The 20,333-nt window shown below is 41.4% G+C and overlaps 1 protein-coding gene across 2 annotated transcripts in view; it reads left to right on the top strand.

Annotated features, from left to right (window-relative positions):
* Positions 1 to 20,333, top strand: part of CDH13 (cadherin 13) — a 985,836-nt gene that overhangs the window by 848,575 nt on the left and 116,928 nt on the right. For both annotated transcript variants that reach the window (XM_011356635.2, XM_023528555.1), the window contains exon 9: positions 16,947 to 17,087. In XM_011356635.2, coding sequence (XP_011354937.1) covers positions 16,947 to 17,087 — 141 coding nt within the window. The remainder of the gene's footprint in view (positions 1 to 16,946; positions 17,088 to 20,333) is intronic.

Genomic DNA, 20,333 nt, shown 5'->3' with positions numbered 1-20,333 from the left:
TCCTCATCTAGAATGTACACTCTCTGTAGCCTTTGTCTGTGACTCTATCCCTACCAGCTAAACGGCCCTCAGAGAATGTTTGTGGAATGAATGAATGAATCCTCTCTGAACTTCAGGTTCCTCACCTGAAGTGTGGGGGTTGTCAGGAGGCTCGCTAAGATGTAAGTGAAAGGAAAGCAGCAGAGTCCCGGGGTGCTTGGTCCTGTGGGGACCACTGCCAGCATTGTCGGATGGTCAGGTTGTTGGATGGTCAGGCTGCTTTCGATGCTCAGCTAATGTGTGCTTTGCTTTATGCAGATGTTTTCCGGGTCACACTTTAGAAAGGTTTTTGTGGGGAGGTTGTTCATTTTTCCTTTTTAACACTGTGCCTTTTAAAGCGTAAGGTATTTCCTTGATACCAAAACCATACATTTCTCTAGCGGTAAAAAAAAAAAAAAAAAAAATGTAAATATACATAACCCAAAATAAGAGGAAAAGAAGGACATTTATCTGTAATTTCATCATGCCGAGCTAACCATTGTTAACATTTGTGTTGTGTAGATGGATGCATAGAAAGATATATATCGGATAAATTACCTCTATCTACATATATATAAATATATATGTATGTGTGCATATATATACACATTACCTAAATCTATCTGTATAGAGATCAAAATAGAGATAGATTTTATATATTTATATGTAATTTATAAAAGAATTAATTCAATTAATATTAAAAGAATTTAACCCAAGGAGAATGGAAATGTGGCGTCTCGCTTTGCTGTTTTGGATAGTGGGTATATATCCCAGAGTCAGCTAGCTGCCGTGACGGCTTCAATATCTCAGTGGCTCAGCCCAGTGTTCCTGCTTGCTTGTGTCATAATCCAATGAGATTGGTCAGATGCCAGATGGGAGCTCTATTTCACAGAGCTCCTCCCATCCACAGTGCAACATCTTCAACAGGTAGCCCCCAAATTAGCTCCAGAAAGAGGAGACATAGAGGTTGTGCATAGGAAAGTCGATACACTAAGCCTGGAGGTAGCACAGATCTCTTCTGCCCACATCCCACTGGCCAGGACTCAGCAATGTGGTCATTCCTGATTGGACACTTGGGGGTGATAGATATTTGCCAAGTCTGAATGTAGAGAATTGCTTACTACGAGGCAAAGGGGGCAACATCTGCGAAGAAATGGAGGAGTGAGTGACCACCCACGTACTCCTTTAATTAGTGTCCAGGGACTTCTGTAGGATGTAGTGCTGGGATGCTCTGGGACCAGGATTTTGCACATAGGAAGTCAGCCTGAGAAATCTCCCACTGGCCAATGGTTATAAGTTCTGGTACATCATATACTGGGCTGGTCTGGCTGCTCTTTTCTCCCTGAATGGCATGGCACTGGTAACCCAGGACCTCTTTCCACCTTCCTGCACCCGATAGCCCCTCTCCAAATTGCTCCAAGTCTGTATTCTATTTATCTCAGGAAATAGCAAAGTAAGACATGACAGTGATCCAAACTAAGACAAGGGCAGTAGGAACAGTAAGGATGGGATCACATGAGATCCTTTTCAAGGGAGAATCAGCGGCGATGAGAGAAGATACCAAGGTTTCCAGTTTGGTCGCCTGGGTGGAGGGTGACACCATTAACCAGGACAGGGAAGGAATGTGCTTGGCTGGGGAGGTACAGCGTTTACTTTGGGGCATGCTGCGTTTGCAGTGCTTGTGAAACATTCAGGTGGAAAAGTCAAGCAAGCAGTTAGAAGTGTGGGTCTAGGGATTAGGAAAGATTTGGACATAAAAGACATAGATGGTCATTGAAACTGCCATGCTCAACAGGGGTAGGTAGAACTGAAGCTGTGGGAATAAATGGGGTCTGTCTGCAGGAAGAAGGCAGACATTTGGAGACTTGGTGGAGATTGTTCAAAGAGCTGCCCATGACTGGCGACCTATTCCAAAAAAGCTCTCATCCTTCCAAGCCCAACCCATCCAGGGCTGGTACAAATGGCTGGGAAATGTGTTCCCATATGGTATCTTTAGGCTACCACAAAGAGAGACTTTGGGATACTGTGCAGGTGACAAGGAGACTCAGTGTAGCAATTAGGAGTGTAGACTATGGACCCAAGAATTTGAGTCCTAACCCCAGCTTCACCACGTAAGAGCTGTGTGTCCTTGGGCAACAGAATCCTCACCTATACCAGGGAGCAGCAACCTTACCCATTTCACAAGGGTGTCATGAGTATCCGCTGAATAATTCACACAAAGGGTTGAGTACCGTTTCCGGCATAGAGTAAGTACTCAATGGATATAGCTATGATTATTTTGACAGAGGATCTGAGTTGAACCCAGTGGGACTGGCAAGGAATGAGTGCTTATGTACTAGAGCAGAGAGGTCCACAGGTTAGGGTAAGAGCCAGGAGGGAGCATGAGGCACAGAGAGATGGTCTCTTCCCAGGGCTGAGGTCTGACCCCAATTGCAACAGGAGCTAAGGCACTGGATTCCCTCCCAAAGAATTGGCAATAGTTCAATTCCCCTCCAGTTTGAAAAGGACTCTGGGGAGGAGCTGGAGGAAATGAAGAAAACTCTATCTATTGTTATTTTTTAAAAAATAAAATGAAAAGGAACCCTCCAAGGGCAGGTTTGTGGGTTTTATTATTTGTGAAGGAAAACACACTCCTCTTGATCAACATTCTGTCTGTCCGTGAGCCTGAGCAGGAGACGGGCAAGAACAAATGTTAAGTCATAACATTTGACTTCCTGTTCCTTGCTTGAGGAACATTCAAGGGTGTTAATAGGTTTAGCTCTTGTCAGCAGAACCAAGACAATTTCAAGAACAAAATGAATGGTGGAGCCAAGAACATAAAAGGGCCACTTCGTGCGAACAGCGCAGAGGATCACAGTGCATTAGGAGGTCCTGTCCAAATAATGCTGAAGGGAGGTGATCAAAACGGCTGACTGTGCCAGGCATGAAATCAACAGGAGAGCCTTCCAGAATAATCCATGTCCGGGTTATTCACATTGCCTTTTCTCCCAGGTATATGAATTTGGTTTTGGAACAACAGCAGTGGCGTAATTGGAATCCATCTTGTGTGATTTTTCCTCAGATGGTTTAGAATTAGATCAATTTATTTTCAAAGAGTATAACCCAATGACAGCATAAAGGCAGGGTCTTGAATTGCTTTCCCATCCGTGGGTAGAGTGGGTGGGTGTCATTTGCTGATTCATTACTCTCTCAGAGGGCTCTTTTGTTTCTAAAGCTACCTGGAATTACGACCAGCAGTAGAACTCTAAACCAAAGTAAGCTTTGCATGAAAATGCATTTGACTTAAGGGGAAAATGTACGGTACTGACTAAAAGTAACCCTGGATGGCAGATTCGAATAGGGGGTCACATCCGAATGGGAGTCGGTTCTAAGAACCAGTGGATGAATCAGGCTGGGCGAAGCCCACTTAGGTTGCACTTTTCTAAACAGAGGAGGTAATACTGACTAAACTCCTGAAATTAATGGGCAGCAGCCATCAACATGCAGAGAACTGATGGACAAAGGTCATAAAGCTGAAATCGCTCCAAGAGACAAGCATTTAGAACATAATTTTAGAAACATCTTCCAACCCTTGGTGAGTTCTTGTGCTTTTGTCATTAGGAGTCAGTAATTGAATTTTCTGGACATTTTGATCAGTATGTAACTTTGTGAAGCCGACTACACAATTTTTAGTCTGACAAAAGCATTACCTTCCTCTGTGTGATTAGAAAACATGCAGAGAGTGCCGTCCTCACTGCACTTGATTTGGGGGAGAGGAAAGGAAAAAAAAAAAACCACCTTGCTATTCCATGTAACTTAGTAAGATTCATTTACATTCTATACAGATCATTTAATAACAGATTTTGTAAAACCTGAACATAAGGAGCCACCATAAAACGTATTATCTTTTATTACCTATACAGAGAATGACATTTTAGATGGTGATAAATCGAAATCCAAGGAACGCTATTTGCTTTTGGTGCGTGCTTAGTGAACTATAGGAACACCAGTTTCCTGATTTTATACTGTGGCAAACATGCCCCCCTCCCCTGCCCAGGGGCACCTGAGACAATCTCCAACTGGGTTTGCTGAGACTCATCTGAGCATCATTCTCTTGTCTCCCCCTGCTTTTTTTTAAAAAAAAAGGTCATTCCCATCCAAACTTCACCACTGAGGATTCATTTGCCCCACCTTCCATCTGATACACCTCAGGATGTGTGATGAGCCAAGGGCTAAGCCTGGGGTTGGGACCAGCCATGCGGCATCTGTGGAGGAGAGCCCAACCCACTTGCACCAGCGCATGCGAAGACTTCCTTGCCAGGGACGCCTCTCCAAAGGGGAAGCACTCCCCTGCTTGCTCTTGGAAAGCCAGGCCTTCATCACCCTACCCTACTCTGCAAAACCTGGCCTTCTAGAGACAGGCTTAGCCTGCCCAACCTTGCCCAGGCCCTGCCTTTGGACCAGTCAGTACCCTCTGCAACCCAGAATAGCAACCCTGAGGCCAAGTTTTCTGGGTAGTGATCAGCATGACTATCCCTTCACGTGTTCATTCCTCAAACATTAACGAAGAGTGCCAGCCACTGAACTGGCTGTGTGATTCCCCCCGGGGACTTAGGGTTAATTCAATTTATTTTCAAATTGTTTAACACAATGACCACTTAAAAACAGTATCTTGGGCCTCAGTGGCTCAGTGGGCTAAGTTTTGGGGATATAGCAGGAATAAGTCAAAGATAGGGTCCTTGCCCCCATCAAGGACTATACTGAATACTCAGAAAGTGACTGACATGTTGGAAACCACATACATATATTGAAAAGGAGAATCTCTAGTAAACTCATTTGGCATTTACCACTTTGAACATGGGAGAAAATTTATAGACAGATTTTGTGGGAAAGGTGTGGTTGACATCACACTTCAAAGGATTAAAATGGAAATATTTTCCAGAGCAAAGACAGAGGATGCTATTCTGGGAAGGTGGGCAGTCCCAGGAAGGAGGCAACTGGGCATGAAATGAAGGTGGCAGCTGGCGACATCGTGCACCCCACAGTGGGAGGCCGACGAGCATCCCAGCAGCCCAGGATGCTCATAAGCACTCTCCAGAGAAGGTGCATTAGTTTCCCATGGCTGCCGTGACAAAGGACCACAAAATCTGTGGCTTAAAACAACATGCATTTATCTTACAGTTCTCGAGATCAGAAGTCCAAAATGAGTTTCACGGGGGTAAAATCAAGGTGTCAGCAAGGCTGGTTCCTTCCGAAAGCTATAGAGAAGAATCTGTCCCTTGGCCTTTCCCACCTACATTCCGTGACGCATGGCTCCTTCCTCCTTCTTGGTCATGTCTCCTTCTCCGACTCTAACCCTCCTGCCTGCTTCTTATAAGGACCCTTGTGACTGATTTGGACCTGTTCAGATAATCCAGACGAATCTCCCCATCTCAAGATCCTTCATTAAATTACATCTTCAAAGTCCTCTGTGCCCCGTAAGATACCGTATTCACAGGTTCCAGGGATCAGGACATGGATATCTTTGGGGGCTATTATTCTGCTAACCACAGAAGATGTGAAAGCTTCTAGGGCCAAAAGCTTGACAACATTGAGAGCACACTTTCCCTGTAACTGTGCTTGACACATGAATCTGACACTGAGCATCTCACAGCATAATCGCAGAGACAGACATGTGAAGAAAAAAATTGCTGTAAGTGCTGTAAGAACCAAGAGAAAAATATTGGCCATAGTATATAGATAGGGCTAATACAGAGGAGGAAGGAGTAACTCTGGGAAGAGCAGGAAAGCTTTGAGGGAAACAACATCTAAGTAAGGTATATAAAGACAAGTAGTAGTTTTACAGGGGGGAAAAAAATAACCTTGTATAGGAAGGCCTCCCAGATAGAGGGCACAGCATGAGCAAAGGTGTAGAGGAAGGAAAAAGCCATAGATGGTGGAATTACATATAGTCTGGTGTTATAGGAATGTAACACTGAGTGAAGAGAGCTAGATCAGGCCATGATGAGTGTGTCTTTGTGCTTGACAGACATTATCCTCTAGCAACTGAAGGTCCACTGAGGCATTTTGAGGAAGGTCCTGTGGTTAGCTGGCCATTCAGATGGCTCTCTCTGGCTGGTTTAGGGTGGAAGGCGGTTTGGAAGGTAGCAGAGGGGCCAGTCTGGAAGCTGTTGCAGTAATTCAGGTGAGAAAGACGAGGGCTCGAGGTCATGTGATAGCAAAGATGATAGAGAAAAGGGGGTGCATTCAAGGGAGGTTGAGGAGGAGAAATCAGTAGCACTTGATGATCAGCCATTGATGTGAAACAGAGAAAATTGCTGAGGGCAACTCCCAGGTGTCCAGTCTGAGCTGATTCCTCCAGGAGGAAGGTAATGTATCCTGTTATTGGCCCATGAAAGGTGAGGGAGGACATTCAAATGAAGACATCTAAAAAATGACTCTAAGCAGGCTGGAGAGAGGCAATTGCTGTGCTGTTTAGTGTCTCAGAGCACATTTTTTTCTAGAAAGAGAAATTTTCAGTCAGACAGAGAGGGAAACTTTGGTAAATTATGTTTTCTATTTTTCATTGAAATTGCTCATAAACAGGTGAGTTTTAAGGAAAAAGATGCAAGGGTACGTGTTAGCCGGCATGTAATCTAATGTTCATTCAGAATGGTTCTATCAAAGTGCGGTCCCCAGATCAACAGCTTTGGCATGTCCTGAAAGCTTGTTAGAAATGCACATCCTCAAGCCCTACCCTGGACCTCCTGAATCATAAGCACTAGAGGTGGGCTGAAAATCTGTTTTTTAATGCACTCACCAGAGGATTCAGCTACAGGCAAGTTTGAGAAGCACTGACTTAGATAATATATCTTAAGCACCTACTATGTACCAGGCATAATGTTGTTATGACAATTCAGGGCCAAAAGTTGAGAAGAAGCGGGCTAATGCAGTAAACAGTGGATTATTAAAATATACAAAAACATAGAGAAAGAGCACTTTAATTACATTTTATTTTATTTCAACTTTTAGGGCTCTGTGCCTCCTTGTCTCAGTCAAACAGATAAACCCAAGAAAGTCATTAGCATGTTCAGCTCTGCCCCTAACCAAGCATATGCTTCTTGGGGTTTTCTTTTCCCTGATTCCTTACCCTATGTGTTCTTCAAAGATGGTGTTGGACGAGATGATCTCTGAGTTACTTTCAAGAACCAGTAGGCTGCATCTCTTTACCTCACAAACCTTGAGTCCAACCACACTGATAGCCCTGTCTCATTTGGCCACCTCCATGATGGTTCCCAGGCTCTTCTTCCCTCTCTGAATTCTCTGCCCTCATACCCATCCTTCAAAGCTCAACTCCAGCCTGCATTAACCCGATGCCACTAAAAAGCCACGATGGCCCTCCCAACTGCACCATTCACATCTGAAGCTACTGAGCACATATTCAGCACATACTGCCTAGTGCCTTGTGGAGCCACTTATACGTGTTTTATCTTCAGCCAAGCTGTGAGTTCCTTGATGCTACTAGAAAATGTATTTTACATTTCTTATTCCCACAGTGTCCTGACCAGAATCAGAACGAGCCTCAGTTCTTACTGAATGATTGAGTTTAATAGCATTTTAGGATTAATAGTCTGCTATCTCCTTCCATAGAAATTTACTTCCATGTCAAAACCCCATATCTAATCCTTTAGTAGGAAATTCTCTTCTGCAGGAATGTCTCCTGGATCCTGCCTCCCCAAGGTCTAGGTTAGGTGGTCTCTCCTTTGTAATACCGCAATACTCTGTCCTTACTCCCATCACAGTCTACTGAAATTATCTGAGCGTTTGTCCTTCCCACTAGACTTGGCTCCCTTTACTTGTCACCAGTATATAGCACAATGCCTAAAATGTAGTAAGTGCCCAGTTCACGTTTGTAAATTAAGTAACCTCCATACAGCCTTCCTGAACACCCTACATTCTGATTCCCTTCTCATGCACCTTAACTGGTAACATTCTGATAACACTTATTACATCACACCTTACATACTTGCTTTTTGTTCATTTATCTGGAATATAAATGCACCATAAGCAGGGTCTGTATCATTCATCACCTCTTAGCAGAGTTACTTGAACGTAGTAGATACTATGTAAATATTTCAGTGGAAGCAAACTGAATGTCAAATATTTGCTGCCTTGGGTTTGAAAGAGGTGATTTTTCCAGGTATGCTGTGAACACCATTGGCAGTTCACTTACTGTAACTCATCAGTAACATCAGAAGATGTACACTTTACCTGGAAACGTTTTATTTGATTTGGTGTCTTTAAACCTGATATCTATCACTTAGGTTATTCCAACAGTACATGTCTAAGAGGCAGTGTTTATTTCCCCTGTTGCTTGCGCACCCTGCTGGCTTTGTCAGCATCCAGTAAACCTGGGGGAATGAGCTCTGCCTTCTCCTTACCCACCAGACCCCAGCCAGGAATGAAAACACAGCAGGGGACAGCCAAGAACATGAATGCTAACATTAGCACTGAGGAGCAAGGTGAAAGGGGGCCTGAAAACAAACACACGTCAAATTCAGTCGCCATACTACATGGGAGGGTGGAAGGATGTCACTCACTGTTTGCGCTGGGAGTAAGGCGCATTTTGTGAGGAAATGTATAAAGTTCCTGCTGGATTTATGGACTACCTATATCACCAGTGTTATGTGGCCGAAGTGGATAAATCAAACCCCAGACAGACAACAGCTCATTCTGCTTCAGATAATGTTTTCACCAATCTGTTTGAAATATTTATAGACCAGATGTCAGATACAGCTAACCTGGGGAACGTGGTCCCCATTCAGGTGCCATAAAACAAGGAGTTTTGCTTTGCCCAGATAGATAAAGCTAATGAATAAATAAATGAATTATGTTATATCTTTGTTATCTCATGTTAATATTTCTTATTAACAATACCTTAAATGTTAGACAACAAAAGGATTTGTTGAAAAAGTCTTCTTACAGCTTTCTTTGACTCCTAAAGCACAATTTACAAGCTGGAGCCAGCTCTTACTGGCTCCAGCTTGCTCACTGATTGTGTATTATCTCTTTCCAGCTATGCACTCAATGACATCATGTTGGTAGCTGGAAATTAGCCATGGTAGGAGTATTTAAACCACCAACATTGACAAACACTGCAAATCAGGAGACTCTGTTGTTAAGCATTTATAAGCACATCGCTCTATGTAATTTATTACTTTATAAAAACATATCTATAATCGGCTAATTATCATGTAACTATAATGTGCCAAGCATTAAATTAGTAGCTGGGAGATAAAGCTCTAAACAAGATAAGCCCCTGACCTCATGGAGGAGAAATGGTCAGAGTCAAGATAGCAAATAAACAAGTAATCAATAAACAAGAATATTACAGACTGTGATAAGTGCTGGGGGAAAATTGTACTAGTTATCTATTATAGCATGTTAAAGGATCCTCCAAACTTAGTGACTTAAAACAATGGAGATTTATGAGCTCATGGTTTCTATGTTCTAGATTCTGGGCATGGCTTGGCTGCCAAGTGCCCTTTGCTTAATGGACCTTCACGAAGCTGCAGTCACGTATTTGTCCAGAATCTACAGTCTCAGCAGAAGGTTTGAGTGAGGAAGGATCCAATTCCGGGCTCACTCAGTGGTTGTTGGCAGCATTCAGTTTCTCTGACTACTCTTGGAGGCAACCCTTAGCATCTGCCACATATTTAGAAGACTTTTCAAAAATCTACTGCATAATAACAGCAGCTGTCTGTCGAGCATTTACATATGCCAGGCTCTGTGCTTAGTACTTTGTGTTACTTGTTCTAATCCTCAGTTAACCTAGAAGTATTATTATTCTCCCCCATTTTACAGATAAGGAAACTGAGGCAATAGAACTTAAGGAACTTAACCAGGATCTCTTAGCTACTAAGTGGCCGAGCCAGGGTAATAGTAATTGATCTAATTTCAATCGTCCCTTCCTAAGTGTCGACCATCCTGTTCTGCAATAAGGCCCATTCCTTCACGAAGCTTCAGTGCAATGAAGAATGAACATCAGCAAATGAGCTAGAATTAGCCTGGAGGAAGAAGTAGAGGCAAAAAGTCAAAAGGAAGAAAAACTGGGGTCCAGCAGAAAAGCAGTCAGTCTGGACGTAGTGTAGAGATAGATGTGGGGAGCGGTTCCAGATGAGGCGAGAGGAGGATGGAGTGCCGCATGGGTTAACGGCGAAACCTTTTTCCGTGTAACATTTATTCCTTGATTTCCCCCCACAGCTACCATTATGCTTGTTATTAGTGATAAATGTTCCGTTAAATGCATACGCGTGTGGAAGTCCCTGTAGCTGTGCAAAACATCAAGGGTCCAGTGATTGATTATGTGCCATATTTAATGACGTGGCTTGATTTTCTTTTTTCCAACATGAAATGTTTGGTTTTCAAATCAGTGTGATCAGTGAACCTGGCTTGCGTCTGTGAAGATACACCAGAGGCTTTTTCTTGCAGACACACCATCTTCCTTTTGTTTCTAGGATATATATTAACTGGGAGCTCGTAGACACCCAGAAGGAGATAGCAAATGCAGTAGAAATGCATGACTGCAGAATTCAGACCAGGAGAGCAGCTTGACTCTCTCAGATATGTCTTACAGATCAGATAGCTTAAAATAAAATCAGAGCAGCCAATTTAATTTTCCCCAGTTTTGACACAGTGCATTTCTTGGTCAAAATAAAATTCTATTTCCTTGAGCTAAAGCTCCCCAAAGTATAAGCCATTCCCTGAGAATAAATGACTCTGGTTTGGAAATGCCACTGATATGCTCAGACCTTTAAGATATAATTTAGTCCAGGGAAACAGTAATATATCATCATTATCAACAATGGAAGTAAATTGCGCACCTTGTGTGTTACGTACTAGCTGGGTGTTGGGGTCAAAGGCATGGTCCTTGCCCTTGAAAACTTTGTCATCCACTTAGGAAGATAGTAAATGGGCATTCAGAATAGAACCACACAGGATACATAGCCTTTATATTAGTCAGGGTAGGCTAAGCGCTGTAATAAACTTCCCTTAAACCTAAAAGACGGTTTGTTTTCTTGTTCATGTCACAGTTTAAAGCAGGCCCACAAAGGGGCCCTGCTCCACGTAGTCCTTTGAAGGTGCAGGGTTCTTCCTTTTGGGGAACTAGAAAACCTGGAGGATTACATAGAAGATTTAAGGGTAATGCCAGTCACATCACTTCTGCCCATATTCCATTGGCCAGAATCAGTCACATGAGCTCATCTTCCAGTCTAGATATATGCCCTGGAGTCAAAAGAAATAGGATTTGGTGAACAAGTAACACTGGCTTCGCCACAGGTTCCTTTGGTTGTGAGCAACTGAAATTGATTCTGGCTGGCTTCAGTGCCGATCTCCTAAATAAACACTGGGGTATATTACAGAATCAAGGGGAGAGTTAATTGAAGTCAGGAGCCACCCTGGTCCCAGATCTCAGCAGCCGAACTTGCATCTTTCTGATTAGAGCAACACCATCAGCTTAACTCAGCCTGAAAGTCTCTTCCTATCGGAGTCGATTACATCCATCTCCCCTATGAGCCTTGAACCAATTGAGAGAAATAAGCATAAGAATCAGGTGAGATTCTTGCCATGATGAGTGCAGCTTGGTCTTTAGAAGACAATGGGGCTTCCCAACCCCTTTTTAGTTCACTCACCAAGTGACAGAACAGCTGGACAGCTAAAGGTCTCATCCACCAGAGGCAGGGTGTCTTCTACATGAGTAGAGAGGAGCACCACGGTAGTAAGTTTCTTCCCAAAACATTCAAGAAGGCAAAAATCCTTCCGTTGGTCTCAGTAGTAATATGGAGAGAGGCAAGAAGGTTTGTCCTACATTCTGTCTTTGTGATGCCTAGTTCCATGTTTCATATCACAGAATGTGATTGCTCCTGTGGGGATTAGGGAGTCACCTATCAATCCGTCAATAGCATAAGGAAGACAAAAGTGACACATGGCCACCAAGGCCTATTTCTTTGCATCAGCAGATCTTTCCAGAGAATAGGGCAGCTGTGAGCTGCCTAGGAGTTTTTTTCAGCAGAGTAACAGAGGCAAAGTGACTGCTAAGCAGTGCAGAAATGAGTTAGGTATGTATATTTCAAGTAAGAGTGACTACGAGAGCTAGAGAATTGGGGAAGATTTCCTAGAAAAGGCTCAGCTGGAATGGGAAGGAAGTCATTGGAGAATGGAAGGTATTCCAGTTGTGCAAGATCAAGGGACAAGGGAATTCATGTGGCATTGTCTCTAGGTCATCTGCATTTCAAAAGAAGTTGATTTTATTGTTGGTTGTCTGTTTGTTGTTGATGTCATTGTGAAAGCAAAAACGTTTACTATGGAAAAATCTCAAAATACTGATAGGCCAATGGACTTTTTATCTAAGAGTTCATTTTAAAAGTGAAAACTTGTAAACAACTCAAATAAATGATCATCCAATAAGGAATGATTGAATAAAACACAATGGACCCATACAGTGGGCTGTTATACAGCTGTTAAAATGAAGAGAGAGATCTAAAGTAGTGAGACGAAAGTGATATGGTGAAACCAATCGTAAGACTGTGTGAATTTGTTGAATTGTGTGTGTATAAAACGTGTTTATGCTGCATGATGTGTTAAAGGAAGGAGGGAGACAGCAGACCTATAACAACGTTTACCTCTTGCAAATGGAGTCGGGGAAGGTGGAGAGAAATCCCTCTTTCCACTTCAGAAATAACTGTGGTTTCTACTTTCCTTACAATAATTGGATATATTTTAAATAATAATAAAAAAAAAACATTTTAAATGCCTTAAGTTTGCCAGAAAATTGAGACTTTCTGAACATTTCATCTCAAACCTTGCAATTTATCTACTAAAAAGTCCAATTGATTTTCTACTAGGTTAATCAATCTATTTACCATTGCAGTCATAAAATCGTATTTACTTCAGAAGATGGGAATTGGCTGGTCCATTTTTTTAAATTATTTATAAAATTTGTTAAACTACAAGAGTCAAGCCAATGTTTCTTTCCTTTGTGCTATCAGAGGAATATCATAAGCAGACATAAGAATATCTTTAGCTGTGACTGACTCTATTTTGTTGCAGTTATATATGAACATTCCTGTCACCAGCCCTGAACTTATCTAAACTTCTTAAAGGAAGGGACTCTGTTTTCCTATCCCTAGATCCCCAGTACCCAGCACAATATATAGACTAGGTATAATGATTTCCAATTAAATGGATGCATAAATTAATGGAAAAAAAGTGTAACAACTTTCTCTGATCAAGAAAAATATATATCTTATGGAGAGGAAATGTTAAGAGGAAAATAATGTATTCAAGAAATGATCGGAATGCTGTTGTGAAGAGCCTATTGTGATACTGCGGTATGATACGATAGCTCTTACACTTTCTTACAAATAACCAGATAATTGTTCATAGCATTAGTTGCAATTTTAGTCAATTGGCCTCTTTTTACTACTCATGGAACCGCTAATTTAAATGTCTTAAGGAAAGGAGAAATTTATTAGCTCGTAAAACTCACAATGTCTGAGGGGTAAATTATGGCTTCAAAGATGACTGTTAAGGAGCTCAGATGAGGTTAAAACTCCTTCTCTACCTCTCAGTTCTGTGTCGTCTTCTTCCTCAGGCTGACTTTCTCTGTGTGGTTGCAAATGGCCACTACCAGCTCCAGATTTACGTCCTACCACCTTCAAATCCAACAGAAAGAGAATATCTTTTACCTGAGAGTTCTAAAAGAAGTATGTCCCGGAATTGAGTTTCAGTCCCAGGAGGACTCACTTGGGTTACGGGTTCATCATATGGTCATGCAAATAGGAGGCCCTGATTATCCAGGCATGAGCCACATGACCATTCCTAAATAAGTGATAGTGTCTACCCTATCTGAACTCCACCTATGCTGAGAGTGAGGAAGGGATGATGCCTCCGAAGGAATTATAGCATGGGTACCACAGGAAGAGGAAATGGACACTGGGAAAGCAACATAGCTCATATCCACGACAGTTAGTGCTTACAGTAGCCCTGGAGTGCATGTCCGTAGCAACTTGTCCTGCAAGTTGGAGAAGAGTGAATGCTGGGATGAATTTACATGCTTGTTAGATAGCCATGACAGAGTCACACTCATGCACCAATTTGCTTCAGGGAGCAAGATCAGCTGTTCTTTAGAAACAAGCCATGCCAGGGATCATAAACTAAACATTCCAGTAGTACCAATTTGAATATCGGTAAGATCTTCTGGGAAAACAATATTGAAATATGAATAAAGAGCTTTAAAATGTTCTTTATTTTACGTTACTCTTTAACCTAGTAATTCCACTTCTTGGAATCCATCATTCAAAAAAGAAATATTAAAATATTTTGAAGACTTCCTGAATAAAGATGTTTATTACAGTGTTGTTTAGATTGTTGAAAATTTTAAAGGCTAGAAATAACTTAAGTCCTAATAATATAAGTAATCAAGTTAATTATAAATTATGCATAGGATTATATTTCCTGAAACCCTTAAAATAATGTCAAGGAATTATGCTGATAAATGATATTACACGGGGAAAATGACATGACCTTGTCAATATCAGGAAAAATCCACATACTTTCTTATTTTTATGATGACATGCTTCCAAAAACATGCAATGTATTATTACAAAAGTAAAAATAGCATACGAGAGATTAGACCTGACTAGCGATTTATACGTCCAGAGACATACAAATTTGAAGATGGGCCAATTTATTGGTTTTATATGGTCCAGCTATTTATGGCAAATAGTAAATCCAATTCAACTTGTCAATGATAAGTAGAAAGTCACTTACATTAGGCTGATGATTTTCCAGATTCAGCTTGAGAGTAGATGGCATTTCAAGCACCTTTACAGAGAGCTGCCAGCTGAACCAAGCAGAACTAGAATTACCTAGAGCTGGGTTTTGTGTTAAATTCTGTTTGCCCTCAGCAATTAGAGAATTGTGTGAACTTCAATTCTAGTGGAGCTTATTTTACAATAGATACGGGTATCAAATCATCATGGTGTACACCTTAAACTTAAACAATGCTATATGTCAATTATATCTCAATAAGTCTGGGGGGAAAAAAGCATTGCGAATAACCCTGTCCAAGGAACGTAGACGCATCTTACTCGTCCCCTAGAATGTAAGAGTTTAGATCATTCCAAATCACCCAACAGAACTACTACTACTTAAGTTAGTCGCTCAGAAGCATAGTTAAGAAACAACCAATTAAAGGTACCCTAGGGAGCAAAAAGCTCACCACCCTTTGAAAATACTTAAACATTTTAGGGACAGCTAGCATTGAGCTATAAAAATTTGCTGTGTAAACTTCTAGCTTTAGAAGGAAATTCTAGAACCCTGTTGTGTGTTTGTACTTTGCTTCGTGTGGTATTGCTTAATTATTGGTTGGAATAAGCAATGGTTTTGAAGCTGTCATACTGGTGGGACTGTTTACAACTGGTAGGAACTTCAATAGAAAAAACAAAGTCCTTTTATTTTGTTATCGATGGTGATTCAACTCACATTCTCTGTGTGAGTGATTAAGAAACCAATCTAAACTGGTTTAAGCGAATAAGGAAAATTAGTGCCCTAATTAACCAAAAGTCCACAGGCAACCCTGGCTTCAGACATGGCATGATAAAGTGGCTCCAGTGCAGTCACTGGGGAACCTTTTTTTTTTCCCCAGGGTTCAAGTCTAATTTTATCAGTAGATTGGCTTTATTCTCAAACTGATGTCCCTACCCTTACCTCTGCTGTGGCATGAGATGACTCATTCAGACCCCAGGCTAAATGCTTCCAGGCTTGCACCACAGACAAACAGAGCTTCCCTCTCCCAACTGTAGTAAATTCAATTCAGCTTGTCAATGATGGGCAGAAAGTCACTTACAATAGGCTAATGATTTTTAAGCACAGGTCCAACGCCTGGACCTGTCATTGTACCCCTCTGTTAGTATGCACTTGTTGGCTTCTTCTCATCAGGGCTCATTCCCAAAGTTGGACAGAGTGGAGGGTGGGGAAAGTCATTCAATACACTACATGGGCAGAGAATAAATGATGGGAAGGTCCCCAAAGGAATTGTGGGGTGCTGCCTTACCAGAAGAAGGATGGTATCTCCATTGGCCAAGACAGGCAGATCCACCACAGAAGGCAATTTAACCAACCACTGCACTCTTCTTCATCCTGAGATCAAGGCCACTTGGTTAGTTGTTTAAACATGGTAGCAAAATATCTGGCAAATAGTCAAATGAAAAACTCATGTACATTGAAAGATAATGGCGTAATATTGCTTGTGTTAAACTTATCAGATCATTGTTAGATTAAAATGAGTCTTCCAAATTTCACATGACACAAAAGACTAAAAAATGACTATAAATGACATGAAAGAAGTTAGATACAAGTGACTCTTAACCTCAGTTGTAAAACGGGAACAATAGATGCAGCTTAACATGGCTGTTGGACAGATTAATAATGATGATTTCTGGGAAGTACAGGAATTCAATGCCTGGCCCATCAAATTGTTTAGTAAATGTGAGTTCCTAAAGCTGCCATCTCTGTCATAATCTCATTATCAAAATTAGCCTCGTTTTCGGGTCAGTTTCATGAGGTTGCTATGAAATGACATATGCAGGTGTAAATATCAAACATGCGGTGTATACCCAAACCCTGCAAATGAAACATTCTGGAATGTATCAAATGCCCCCTTAAATAAAGACAGAAAATAGACTCCTTCTCCATGGCCAGCTCCAGTCTATGGATAGTAAACTGTTTTATATTGGAGAGATTTCAAAGGCTTACTTATAAACAATAGATAAAAGTGCTATGACTGATTAAAAATGCCTGCCACAGATGGAGGAGGGCATAGAGGCAACCCAAGCAACATGCTTGCTACCTATTCAAAGTGGTAACCCACATCTAAATGCCATCTTTGTCGTGTTTTTGCTTTGTAGACTCTGGAAAATCCCAAGTATGAGTTGATCGTCGAGGCTCAAGATATGGCTGGACTGAATGTTGGATTAATAGGCACAGCCACAGCGACAATCTTGATTGATGACAAAAACGATCACTCGCCAAAATTCACCAAGAAAGAGGTAAGCCTCTGCTGAATACTACCCTTGCGGTCACAACCATAATTGCTGGTCAATATTAATTCTGTGTACCATGGGCCCTGCTGCCCCGCTGTTTGCAAAAGCAAAACATTTTTTTTTGTGGAGAAAGGATGATGTTTTGCTGGAGTACTATTTCATATTTTTCTTTCTTTTTCTTTCTTTTTCTTTTTTTTTTGTAAAGCTGAAAATACGAGAGCATTATGAGAACAAAAGCATTGAATCTTGTTAAAGTCCATAGAAAAGAACTTGTAATACCAAAATGCCATTTTCATAGTTTTATTGGTGCTATTTAGTGCTGAGTTATGTGCATCCTATTGTGATTTTAGCATAACAATAACTTTTTTTTTTTTCAGCAAGTATAGATGGAGAGGCCAGACAGCAGCAAAAAAGTAAAGTAGATTTTCTTGGCAATAGCAAGGTGGCCTAGGAACTTATAAATAACAACGAAGTTAGCTTTTCTGGGAGAGCCATTATTTATTCTTGGCTATTGTGCTTTTATGATTATGGATCATGGGTGCCGTTTCCCATTATTTCCAATGGAGAAATGTTTGGGGACAGCCTGAGTATGCAAGATTAAATTGGGTTACTGAATTTGTATCCAAACTAGGAAGTCATTTGCACTATGCATCTGATGGAAATGTGCTAAGATCATGGTTTTTTTTGGGGGGGCGGGGTGGTCAGGGTAAGGGCCAAGTATTTGATGCCCCTTTTACTGACCAAGAGTATAGGATCAGTGATGACAGCCCCACCATTTGCGAAGCCTGTTCTATGCATCTTCTATCACCACAGGCTCTTCACTTTCAATCCATTGCTTCACTTAATTGTGTGAGATTGGTTTCATTAACCTTTTACCAATGAAGGAGCTTGTTAAGCTCAAAGAATCTAGATAACTGCTCCAAGGTCTTGGGCAGAGTAAGTGGCAAAAAATGGGTTATGAACAGAGCTTGGTGTGAGACATGCTCTGAACTGCAGTGCTGCGCTTCCTCATCTGCCCTGATGTTTCCCACCCTCTGAGGCGTTCAGAGAAAAGACCCTTGTCCGGATTTGCTGTTGCCCACCCCTCTGCAGAGTCCAGGTACTATCCCGAGTAGCTCAAGACAGATAGGCCCTCTCAGCCTCCTGGCTCCCCAGTAACCTCTCCACCTCAGCCCTGCATGACTCGTTCAGGAGGTAGAAATCTCCCCCTTTCCCAGTCATGTGTTGGGCACTTAGGACTTCAACCTCAAAACAGCAAAGTCCACAGTAGCTGATGTGGCTGCATTCTATTGTTCCCATGACACTGTCTCTGTAGCTGCTAATACAGACTGCTCATTATTTCCATGTTTCTCAAACTGGTTCCACAAGTTACATCATTGTAGGTAGGGGAAGATTTCAGGGTAAAATAGATATGGGGAATACTGAGTCGAATAGTTTGAAAACTATCTTTTACTATAGAGCTTCAGAATACTTTGTGTTTCTCCAAGAAGGGTAGGTATGCTCTGTAGAATTTCTCAGACTTATTTGGCCTGAGAATAATTTTCCTGGACCACCTCATCATCCTGTCTCATTGAGCTGGTCTCCCATGAAATATTCATTGGGGATATTGGTTTACTAGTAGAATTGCTTGTGAACCTATTTCAATAAAAGAATTCAAGGCACATTGTAATATTCAATGTAGATATAGTAAGGAAAATAGAAATTGGATAACCCTAATCTAAAATAAGAAAACCTATCAATCTATGACTCAGAAAAAAAAAATAGTGTGTACCTAGTCATGGATTGAATACCGTGAGTGAGAAATTTTTTGATTGATTTTTTTTTATTAATACCACTGAACTCAAGAAAAAAAATAAACATAGATCTTTTCATCGAGTGGATATTAGCAAAAGCACAAAAATTCTCTTCAAATGGGCATTGGACAAAGAGCTTGGGATTTCCATGGGAATGGGTAGCCAGCAAGATCATCAAACTCTCTTCTCTCATAGATATTATGTGTCCCAGAGGAGTCTTTGTCCAATGTAGATAAAGTAAATTTACAGTTAAATTTTTTAACATGTTCCCGAAAGGCTAGTGTTTGTTGTTGAGAAGGGATCCATACATTTTGGATGCCAGCATTGCTAGAGGCAGTCTTACAAAGATGTGGAGGGGTGGGCTCTGAGACCGGAACTGTATTCGAATCCTCTGGCCAGACATGGGACGCAAGCATGTTAACCATCTACATTCTTCACCTGTTACTGGGGCTCTTCATAAAACCTACCTCATTAGATTCTTGTGAATGTTAAATGAGCTGATGATGAAAAGCACTTTGCGTTCTCTAGAGTACCGATGATGAGGATAGAAGTGGTAAGAATAGTAGTAGTTAAGATGGTGGTAGTGAGGACAGGGGTGATGAGGACAGTGGAATAAAGGCAGTGATGAAGAAGATGTGATGACAAAGGTGGTGGTGAGGAAGATGGCAGTGGTGAGCAAGGCGATGATGTGGTAATGAGGATGTTTCTAAAATTTAAGAGACCAGCTGACATTCTTAGCTAAAGGGCCCTCTCCCTCCATGTTGAAAGCTGCTGTTTTCCTTTAAAGTAATTTGTGAACCTGCTCGAGCACTTTAAAATGCATGGTTAAGACCCTAGAGTTCCAGGGGGAAAGGAATTCTGGAGGAGAGGTGGCAGAATTTGTAAAATGCGTCACTATGAATGAAAGCAAAAAGTGCCAAGAGAAACCTATTGGAGGGAGGAGAACTGTTGAGGACTCGGCCCAAAGGTAATGGTCTCTGGGAGGTGAAAGAGGTAGAGCAACAGGCTGTATAAGGAACAGAGAGGAAACATGGAGCTTGTGATCTTGAAGTTGAAATATTTTTTAGAGAGGAAGGTCAAGGTTCAGTCGTTCCAGAATGGAAATGGTGGTTATTTGAGGTTGAGGGTGTCTAGAAAGAGGTCCAAGAAGATGTGTTCTTATACAAGTTTCTGCATATATTAGGACATTTCTTAGGAAATTCATAGGAATATGTGGTTCTCTTTTTTTTGTTATTCTATATAGATGGTCTTTCATCTCCAGAGAAATGCATTTTTTATCTGTTTTGAAGATGTGGTTGGCCACAAATAACAGAGACTGGAAATAATACTCTGTTAAATGAGATAAAGATATAGTTTCTCTCACATAAATGCCTGTTGGTAGATAGTCCCCGGTCAATGTAGTGACACCATGACATTATCAGTTTCCCAGATTCCTCTTATCTTTCTTCTCTGCCTTCTC

The sequence above is a fragment of the Pteropus vampyrus genome, unplaced genomic scaffold (genome assembly GCF_000151845.1).
Source record: "Pteropus vampyrus isolate Shadow unplaced genomic scaffold, Pvam_2.0 Scaffold29, whole genome shotgun sequence".
Lineage (NCBI taxonomy): Eukaryota > Metazoa > Chordata > Mammalia > Chiroptera > Pteropodidae > Pteropus > Pteropus vampyrus.
This window is presented reverse-complemented; position numbering and strand designations above follow the sequence as displayed.